The following is a 10,956-nucleotide window of genomic DNA, read 5'->3' on the forward strand; positions in this document are numbered from 1 at the left end:
AGCAGGAGCCGGGACCAAGCACCGGAACCAAGAGCCGGAACCAAGAGAGCCTGATCCAGATCTGCTTCTCTTTTTAAAAGAGAAATATACCACGCCCCAGTGGGCTGGTATTTCAGCAGCTATTGGCTGACGGAGCGGAAGTCGCTCCCCGCTGCACTGTGGGCTCGTATTTCAGCGACTATTGGTTGAGGCAGCGGAAGTTACTCCCACAACAGTCTCTTTTGACTGATTTTAGCTTGAAGTCTATTTAGTTAGATATTAAGATAGCTACACCTGCTTGTTTCTTAGGTCCATTTGATTGGTATATGTTTTCCCAAACTTTTACTCTGAGACGATGTTTGTCTTTAGGGTTGAGATGCATTTCTTGTATGCAGAAGAGGGATGGATTCTGTTTTCGGCTAGTTGTCATTTGGCTAGATTGGGATTTTTGGCATTGGCAGAGAGCTCACATTAGAAAAAATTCCTAACACCTGGAGGTCTCACCGAGATAGGGCGACCTTTCCCCATGGCCTAGAGCCCCTCATTGAAAGCGCCCTAGTTCACAATCTGAGCTCTCCATGCTAGGCTAAAATCAGCTTCCAGACTACAACGGCTGAATCTTGGTGAGTCCCTTTTTCTTGTCTATGCTATAGGGTTTGGGGGACTCATTCGCATTTACTTTTGTCCATTATAGGATTCTTGTGGAAGACGAAGTCTGATCTCAGCAGTCAGGCCACGCCTAGCTGAAGTGAATTTTGTTTGTTTTAGGGACACCTAGCATTCAATTTTCACGACCCCATTTATGCCTAAGAGCTATTTTGGTGGACGCACTGTAATAGACTTAGGCCATGCAGTTGGGCATAGACTTTAAAATGAGCACTTGCAGTTCAAAGTCAGATCTGCTCTTGCCCCTGGGATGCCTCTTAAAGCTTTCCGTCCTCCAGGACCTAGAAAATTTTTGTTGCCATAGGAACAAATGGAGAGAGATTTACATATGTCCATGGTTTTTGTGTTTATGCGCTCTCACCCTTCCATCAGTGTAGCCAGTGTCTCGCAGCACCAGTCTTGTAGCTAAGGCAGCAACACCTCCAAATTCCTGGTCATCTGAGAATTGGGACCCCAACAATTCCAGCTGGACCATGCAACCGGAGGCACTGGCCCCTCCCCTACTCCCTCAAACCCACATTATCCACCCTCCTCCTGAGGAGCAACATTCTCCACATTCCTCTCCTTCCCTGTCTACCCCCTCCTTGCCAATCTGCCAATCCTGAAGTTCAAGGTCAACTTCCACCTTACCCACCTTCCTCCCCCCTCTCACCTTCTCCTATCTCACCTTCCCACCCTTGGACCCCCTCCTTGCACTGGGCTAGCCTCTTCCAATCCTCCTAGTCTTCTCCCATACCAGATCCCACCATAGATCCGCCCTTCTCTGCCCTCTTTGGGAAGTGGCAGGAGTCTATGACATTATCAAACTCCACGTTCCCTTTTCTCTTCCAGATCTCTCTCAGATAGAAAAGTGGCTAGGTTCTTTTTCTACTAAGCCTTCTTCTTATAGTAAAGAGTTTCATTACAGAGGCAAAACATTATTGTTCATTGCCTTCTTCAGGATATGGAAATGGTCTTAGAAAAAAGTAAGAATCCAGCCATTTTTTAAAATCAGTTACAAGAGACCATGGCACAATATACCAGACTAGATCCAGCCTCCCCAGTGGGGAGCCAAGGTCTTGGCTACTCATTTTACTTCTCAGTCAGCACCAGATATTTCAAGAAGTTAATAAAGGCTGAGGGAGGTCCCCAAATCCCTAGACAGAAATTGGTAAAAAAAAAATAAAGTTTTAATGCCCAAGAAGAATCAGCTGAGTCTTCCCAACAACAAGCAGCTACTCTGCAGGCCCAGCCTTAGCAGCTGCCCTAAGGCCATGGGAAGGGGAGCAAGGGAAGCCAACCACAGGCTCTACCCTGCTGGAGCCCAGCCTAAGTCAACCTCACAGGCGGGCTGTTAATCACAACGCCCCTGTGCATGCTTGTCCTCTGTGCCACACCACTGAGGTCCAGCCCCACCAAAATCAACAAATGAAACTGTGTCAGCCTTCGAACTTCTCAGCCTTGCAGGGAATTGACACTGCCCAGACTTGGTATGTCCGGTAACCCTATCAGAGCCTAGGGTAAAGCTGCAGGTAGCAGTTAAGTCCATTACTTTTCTTTTGGACACAGGAGCTACCTAAACTGTTCTAACATCTCACTCGAACCTTACATTCCCCTCACAAATTTCAGTTATGGGGGTAGACGGGACCCATTCCTTCCCACTTAAAACTTTGCCACTGCCCTGCATTCTTGGGAGGACATTTTTTCTCATTTTTTTCTTAGTGATACCTGCTTGCCCAGCACCTTTACTGGGTTGAGATATCCTTAGCTAACTCCTAGGTCTCTTGAACCTTGATGGGCAGGACCTCACACGACACCTGCCTTCTCACCTCCCCCAAGGAACAGAAGCCTGGCGTCTCTGGGATGACAGTATACAGGATGCCTTTCCAGCCACACCTCTTGCTGAGTGTGTACCCACCAACACCCAGCTCTCCCCTTCCCCATATCACCCCATGCCCGCAGGAAGTAACCAGACTCGAGTCAACGCCCCTTTTTGCTAAGAGAACCTAAATGTTAGTCAAAATATCACCTCAGCTTCCTGTCACCCCTTATACAGTCTGGAATGCAAGTCCCTATCTCTGGACTCCATCTTTGAAGGCCCCGCCCCTGTGCCCACTATAATAAAAAGCAGGAGATTAGACATCACGGTTTGACGGAATTGGGGCGGCGAATTCTCAAGACTGCTTCTGGCTGATTTGTGGGCATCGTCTTTTGGGGGGAACCTGAGAAGGCTGTGTGCTGGGAACCTTCTGGCATAGCTGGTCTTTTTGCTCCCGACAGGTGTCTGTGGCATGGAAATGTCTGGTGTCCCTTGTACCTGGCTAAGGTATTGGCAGAACAGAGGACAAAGTTAAATTAAGGAAAAAAAAATTTAGGACCAGGGAATTGAGGGGGGTGTATCTGACCTGTTTATGGTGGGTTCTTTAATTCGGCTCCCTGGAACTCACGAGAACTCCTTGGGTTTGTAAAAACAGAAGTTTTAGACACATACATTGTATAATGAGTGTGACATATTTTTGTACAATGAAAAGTATTTTTTATTTGGTGAGGTAACTTGACAAAACCTCTCAGCTATCAAACTGTCAGAGATCTTTGAGATGGATAAGATTTTTACTTGAGTTACTGATTAAAAAATGACAGGGAACTTACTTGGTTGGCACCCAGAGCTACTCTTTTGGGTCTTCCATGGTCGCTGAAGGTTGCACTTGACCTTTGCTGTTTAGCGTAGGGCCTGTCAGGCTCCAGAAGACCCTGTGTGCTAAGAAATCTGTAGGAAGACAGGCCTACCTTGATCTGAGCAGCTAGGCTGTCGATTCCAGTGATTCTGTCCATGTCTGGAGGTCTTCAGTTTAAGTGAAAGGCAGTTTTGCTCAAAGGTCAGTGCTCGGCAGTCGAAGCAAACTGTAGATGGACGCTTCTCTGCAACTGCAGATGGATGTTGTTCTGTGCCCATTTGTCTTCTGTCTTCTTGGAGGAAACAGAGTGCTGCTGCTAGGAGCCAACCTGTCTCTTTTTGTTATGAAAAGTTTTTTAATAATTAAATATTTAAATATCATATTTCCCAGATCTCTGAGCAGTTGAGGGCTGTCTATATTAGGTATAGCTGCAGTATAGAATCTGTCTGGAAGATTGGGTCTGAGCTTGACTGTACTGGCTCTTAACAGGTAAGATTTACATTCGTATAAAGGCAGAGAGAAGAAACTGTTTGTTATATAAAGTTAATGATATAAGGCATTTTTGTAAGAGATTTAAAAGTACATACCAGTTTAAAATATGAGACTTTAATTTTGTAGTCTGAAATGAGATGCAATGAATAATTATTATATATAGAAATAGTGAACAGGAATTGGGCAACGTTCATGTTCTTGATGGGCCCTATCAAAAGCATGTCAGTGTGCAAAATACCTGTAACAGAGTTAACGAGAGGATTTTGGTGAAAACTGGGGGAAAAGGCAGGGTATACATAAGTAAAACTGGCAGAGCTTGGTCATGTGACCTGGCTCTCAGCCAAGGTGGCGAAAAAGTCACCTGACCCCAGTGAACATGGCGGTGACCACGTGTTGTGGGGGAAAAGTTACAATTTTTGAGCTGTAAGGATTTTAAGTTTAATGAGAGGGACCTAAAGGCGTGATCTGCCCTGTTGCTGAGCCATCATGCCATACCACAAGCAGCAGAGGGGAGCAAAAGGCTGGAACCGAAAAAACTGCACCATGCCATGGCTGGAATTGAAAAGCCGGCAGGAATTTTAAAAGCCGGGGAGCTGTTTGCTATCCAGAGCCAAAATGGTGAAAACTCAGGCAAACAGACAATTTCCCCCTAAGTTATATTGAGGCCATTTCTTTGAACAGAGACGGATAAGTGTGGAGGTTTGTAAGGAAGGCATTAAAGCGTGAGGCTGTAGGGCATCCAAAGGTATCCTAGCGGGGAGGGGCTTGCTTCCCATGGTCAAGGCCGTGAAAAAAAACCAGCAAAAACCATGGCATCTCAAGCCTACAATGAGAATGGCTCCCTGTTTAGGCGAGTAGCAGATGGCGTGAACACCCAGGACATGTGGGCGGGTGTCCCCAATCCCCATGTGGGGTGCTATGGGCCTAGCTGGATCTGGGCAGGTTACTCAGAAACCAGAGGCCAGGCTGCACTGTAGCGGCGGTCACCACGAAAAGAAGAAAAGACAGAAATGAAAGGGAAAAAGAGGAAGAACTGAAGACCCTGGGCCTTTGAGGACCCGTGGTTGGGGTTGGTCGTCGTGTGTGTGTGTGTGTGTGTGTGTGTGTGTGTGTGTGTGTGTGTCCCCGTGTTTCTAGTGACGGGGTGGGGGAGGTTCTGGGAGCTCAACGGTCAATTCTGGGTTAAAAGAGACAACTAAAATGGGGAAACTCACGATTAGAAGCTGGTATTGTTTGGAGGGGCCACGCCCAGCCAGATGGAACACGTGGGTCATTGTTGAGGAGATTCTCGGTTCCAATTCTGTCCCCAGAAGTTGGAGCTGTGGGTCCCGGCCCCCGCAAAACCCAGCCCCACAGGCGGAGGTCTGGGGCGGTCAAATTACTCAAGTCTGGCACCAATTTTATATTTTAAAAAATGCTAGCGTGACCCTGGTGGGCTCGTGGCATGCCCCAGGCATCAGCTGTAGGCAGGTGGCGGACTCTAGTCCCAAGGCAGAGACAACTGTGGGGGCCATGTGAGCAGGTGGCAAGCTCACAGAACAACAGAAGCCCAGCGGGTCCCTAGCTGCTCGCTCCAAGGTCCCAGGTGAGCCAGGCAGAGATAGCCTGGCAGAGACAGCTAGCGGCAGGTACAGGAGACAGGAGACATGGACAGACTCAGCATGTGAAATATTTATTCAGGGGGTTATGAGGGGAAAGGGGAAAGGGAGGGCAGGGGGAGAGAGAGGGAAAGAGAGAGAGAGAGAGGGAAAGAGAGAGAGAGAAAGAAAAAGAGAGACAGAGACAGAGAAAAGAGAGAGGGAAATGGGGAGATGCATGCAACCCCAAGAGGAGAACAGTAAGAGTGTGTGATCCAAGATGGTGGGGAGAGGTCAGGGGTCGCTGGGAGTGGGCGTGGCTTGCCCCTTAAAGGGTCAAAAGAATAACACCCACCAGACCTTGAACACCACCTGCCCACCCCCTCCACCCCCCTCCTAACCACCCCCCTCCCGTGAGTGCAGAAATCCCATTAAACCTAGATATCCTTTAATTTGGCTCGTTGTCATTTGGCTTGACTGGGATTTTTGGCGTAGGCAGAGAGCTGCGGTTGGAAAAATTTCTAACAGTTTTCCCCCACCCCACCGCTACAGCAGATGGGAGAAACTGGAGCGATGGGGTCTACTAGGTCCTTGAACCGAGTACATCAGCAGTTGCCAGGTAAGATGGGGATTCAGAGGTAACACCAGACCCTAACCTAGCTACACCTCAGGTGAAGGAAAATCAGGAACACCTGACTGCACCTGAGGCCAAGATTCATTCCTTCTGTTGCAGGGAAGTTACCCTTTCTCTCACCCTCCCTCAAGATGATTCTCGCCTTAGGTTTGGCTCACTCAAAGCCATAGGGGTCAGACACTAGCACAGCCAGGGACAGTGGCGAGCATTGCGCAAGCGCAGATCAGCGGGTCCTAGTGCGCACGCGCAGTTCTCTGGGCCTCTTCATCTCCTGCAGGCAAGGCACCGCCTAACGTCCTGCTCCGCCCCTTGAGTTGCCATGGAGACCCAGCGGCCAAAGCCCGCCTGGGGCAGCGCCCTGGGCCTGGTGGCCTCTTGCGGGCTTTGCCTGGGAGATGTTGCGCCGCACAGAGCTTTCCGAGAAGAGCGCGGACTTGGCGCAGATGCGGTCCGGGGCCCTGGGCCGCTGCAGGCACTTCTTTTGGCTGGGCGTTGCCTTCGACGCGGTGGGTGTGGCAGTGCTGTTCACTGGCGTCTTCGCCAACCTGCTTTTCTACGACATGCTGCTCTATCTGGGTTCCATCATCATCTTCGTCAGTCTCTTGTGGTGGATCTTCTGGTACACCGGCAACATCGAGGCGCTCCCGGAAGACCCCTTGAGGAGGACTTCGCCTCGCGCGAGAGAGGTCGGGATGCACCGCAGCGGCAGCCGTCGCTTCTCACTGACCATCAGGAGCGTCTCCAACACCTTCCAGCGTATCCGCCGGCGGAGGCAGCGGCAGCTCCTCCCGAGGGTCCTCCAGAGGATGAGTAGCCTCAGCTCGACCGACCCGGGCCAGCTGGAAGGGAACAGCGATGCCAGGATCGAAGGTGGCAGAAGTTCGTCCCATCCGGTGAAGTCTGTGTCCATTCTAAGCAATCTACAGCTTTGCTCAACCCAGGCCTCTAAGAGCCTACCTCTGGTCCCTTTGCAACATTCTCTCTCCATTTGTACTTCTAGGAGTCAGCCTGTCTTTTCGGTGACCTCGCAGTGCTACCCTCTGGTGCCTGGAGCTTATGGCAGCTACTCCCAGATGGCTTTGTCCTCTGACAGCCAGATGCCTATGGACCTTGACCCTCAGGGGCGCTCTAAGATCAGTGTGACCTCTCAGATCTACCCTCTACAACGGGCAGACAGTCAGAGTCACCTCCTGGTGCCCGTGCCCTCTGAAAGTTTCCCTGTGGTACCCGTGACCTCTCAGAGCCAAGTTCAGAATTCTGTGTCCTCAGACAGCTATATGACTGTGAACCTTGACCCTCAGGGGCGCTCTAAGATCAGTGTGGCCTCTCAGATCTACCCTGTGCAACGGGCAGACAGTCAGAGCCACCTCCTGGTGCCCGTGCCCTCTGAAAGTTTCCCTGTGGTACCCGTGACCTCTCAGAGCCAAGTTCAGGGCTCTGTGTCCTCAGACAGCTATATGACTGTGAACCTTGACCCTCAGGGGCGCTCTAAGATCAGTGTGACCTCTCAGATCTACCCTGTGCAACGGGCAGACAGTCAGAGCCACCTCCTGGTGCCCGTGACCTCTCAGAGCCAAAACCCGGGCTCTGTAGCCAAAGAAGGCCAGCTCCAGAATCTTCCTTCTGCCTCTCAAACTCAGCCTGAGACTGGTAAAGCTTCTGAGAGTCATACTTTGGGCATGGAGGTTCCTGTGGTGCCACATGGGGTTTCCCAGACTTCTTAAGACTTTAAGAAGTCTTCACTTTAAGAAGTTCTTCACGTGTTCAGGAGGTTCCTAAGAACTCAAGTGCTAAAACTTCTGAGACTCTCCCAGCAATCAGCCAGAAACTAACTGAGGAACAACTTGACCCTTCATTGCCTATCTCTGAGGTCACACATTCAGATAGGCAGTGTGACCCTACTGGCAACCTTCCAACCACCAGGGGAGTGAGAAAAAGTCACCCCTTCTAATAGGAATCAGACCCCAGACATTTGAATGTCTACTAAGGCCTTTGCCAAGTAAGTGCCTTGGAGGAAAACTTACCTACATTACCCTTTTTATTGTCACTGTCCTGGTAGCTTCTCAACTGCTATAATGAGAACAAAGTGGCCTTGGACTTCAGGGATAAGCCACTTTGAGAGTTGGTAGGCTTTAAAAACTAGTTCTCAGATTTTGACTACTTTATCAGACAATAAAATGTTGTTTTGTTTAAGGTTAGAGGAGAGGCCAGAGGTGTATTGTTTTTTAGGAAGTCCTGAAGAGGGAGGTGGAGGATTTGGATTCTGCAAGGCTTCTCCTGGAAGAAGACAACTTCAGTTTGCACAGGGACATGACATTAAATGACACTGAATCTTAGGAAGGGAGTTAATCTTTTTCAATATGTTTGGTTTTTGCCAGAGAGGCTATATTTTGTTGGGAGACAGTGCTCTTTAATACCCTCTAAAGTTTCAGTAGGCTAAAACTATACTCAGCTAGAATTTAATAATCTTTGTATTCGCACACATTTTCATTGAGTTACTTCTACTTAATGCCAAGTTATATCAATTTCCCGTTTACAACAGTGATGTTTGCTATTTAAATACATTACCTAAATAACACACTTTGAATGTATAAGAAAAACTGGGTGATTCTAAAGAGAAAATGCTGGGCCTGCGTTCGCTAGTTTACTCACTCTCCTCTTACTCTCATCTCTTTCTTCGTTTGTATTTTATTGTTGCTGTCCTGGAACTCACTCTGTAGACCAGGCTGGCCTCGAACTCACAGAGATCTGCCTGACTCTGCCTCCCCAGTGCTAGAATTAAAAGTGTGCCCCACCACCGCCCTGCTTGTCCTATAAATCTTTGGCTGTTTTATATATTTTGAACACCTGAATTCTATAAAACATATCCAATGACTATGTTCCTTTCTATTAAAAGATCTGTCTTAAAATTTTTTTTTAAAGTGGAGTGTGGACCCTGGTGGAGTGGCTTAGTGACAGTTCTTACCTAGAATACCCATATTTTTGGGCTGAATCTTCTATGTTTTACCAAAAAATAATAAAAGAGATAGGACTGGGAATGAATCTCAGCTTGCCTGACATCAGTACTGTGTGTGTGTGTGTGTGTGTGTGTATGTAACTATATATAAGCAAAACAATTTTAAAAAGAAATTGGGTGCGCTGGGTGTGGGTGTACTCATGAGGCAGAGACAAGCATAGTCTCTGAAAACTGGGGACCAGCCTGGTCTACAAAACAGGTTCTAGGCCATCCAGGACTGTCTCAAAAAAAAGAAGAAAATCAGAAAGGATTTAGGTTATTTCAGAAAGCCATTTCTTGCCCCACCCTTTATTCTTTGAGGTACTTCATATGATTGAAATAATTATCTAGGCAGGTCTTAAAGACAACACTAAGTACCAGGAATAAGGTAAACATAAAGATACAAGGATGCAGGTCTTGTCAATAGAAAGTTTTGTAGTCTTTGTTCTCTGAATCAAAACAATAGTTATGAGGATGACTGAAGGTCAGCTAAGGAAAAAGGAAGTATTAGCAGGCCAGTGGGAGTATTATATTTTTGACAGGAGGAGCCAATCCATGCCCTTCAAATAATTAATTCATAGGCCAAAAATTTGTATTCTTTCTAGCAGATGCTAGGCATTGTATTAAGTACTGGAGAGCCAGTGCTATATTCGGAGGTCCTGTTCTTCACACACTTACCATTTACCAGGAGACTTGGACACTGAAATAACCACTGAAATGTAATAATGTAATAATACAGTGCTTCAAGAATTCCAGTGAGGATGTGGTGAGGGAGGTTTCAATTGGATCCAAAAGTAGATTTTCACTGGATGAGGACCATAGGTAAGAGTATCAAATATGAAGGAAAAACTCTCAAAAAGAACAGAAGAGGGCCTGGAGAGATGGCTCTGCAGTTAAGAGGGCTTGCTTCTCTTCCAGAGGACGCAAGTTTAGTTCAAGCACCCATATTGAGTAGCATCCAACTGTCTATAACTCCATTTCCAGAGGATCTGATACCCTCTACTAGCTTCTGTGGGCACGTTCACAGGACATGGCATGTACACAAACACATACACATAAATAAGATTTTTTAATTTTTTTTTGGCTCGGCAGTGGTAGCCAACGTCTTTAAAATCTTATCACTCAGGAGGCAGACACTGAGTTTGAGACCAACCTGGTCTACAGGCTGAGTTCCAAGATAGCCAGATCTATACAGAAAAACACTATCTCAAAAACAAAAAAAAATTTTGTTTTTCTTGTTATTTTTCAAGACAAGGTTTCTCCGTGTAGCCCTTGCTGTCTTAGAAAGTTACACTATAGACCGAGTTTGCCTCAAACTCAGAGATCCTCTGCCTCCCAAATGCTGGGATTAAAAGCATGGGCCGCCATGCTCTGTGAAAATAGATTAAATAAATAAACAAATAAAATAAATCTTAAGCAAGACATAGTGCAAATAACTTTGTTGTTGGTTGTTTTTTGTTTGTTTGTTTGTTTTTGATACAGATTTTTTTGTGTAACAGCTCTGGCTGTTCTGGAACTCAGTTTGTAGACCAAGTTGACCTGGGATTAAAGGCATGCACCACCACTGCCCAGTACTACACAAGTTTAATCAAAGACAGGCAGATCTCTGTGTGTTTGAAGTCAGCCTAGTCTACATACCAAATTCCACAAAAGCTAGGGCTACATGGAGAGACCAAGTCTAAAGAAAGAAAGGAAGGAAGGAAGGAAGGAAGGGCCGGGCGGTGGTGGCTCATGCCTTTAATCCCAGCACTTGGGAGGCAGAGGCAGGCAGATCTCTGAGTTTAAGGCCGGCCTGGTCTACAAGAGCTAGTTCCAGGACAGGTTCCAGAGCTACAGAGAAACCCTCAGGGGAAAAAAAAAGGAAGGGAGGGCGGGAGGAAAGAAAGAAAGAAAGAAAAAAAGAAGGAAGGAAGTAAAAAAAGAAAGAAGGAAAGAAAGAAAGAGAGAGAGAGAGAGAGA

The 10,956-nt window shown here is 47.3% G+C and overlaps 1 protein-coding gene across 1 annotated transcript; it reads left to right on the forward strand.

Moving 5' to 3' along the window:
- Positions 1-6,273: 6,273 nt before the first annotated feature.
- Positions 6,274-10,433, forward strand: LOC125399705 (uncharacterized). The gene has a single exon (XM_048433246.3). It carries the CDS (start codon positions 6,398-6,400, stop codon positions 7,724-7,726), a length of 1,329 nt encoding a protein of 442 aa, XP_048289203.2. The 5' UTR covers positions 6,274-6,397; the 3' UTR covers positions 7,727-10,433.
- The last annotated feature ends 523 nt before the right edge of the window (positions 10,434-10,956 follow it).

This window comes from Myodes glareolus, chromosome 9 (assembly GCF_982192425.1).
Source record: "Myodes glareolus chromosome 9, mMyoGla1.1, whole genome shotgun sequence".
Taxonomy (NCBI): Eukaryota; Metazoa; Chordata; class Mammalia; order Rodentia; family Cricetidae; genus Myodes; species Myodes glareolus.

Coding starts and splice junctions, on each gene's coding strand:
- LOC125399705 (XM_048433246.3), top strand. CDS start 6,398: ATGTTGCGCCGCACAGAGCTTTCCGAGAAGAGCGCGGACTTGGCGCAG.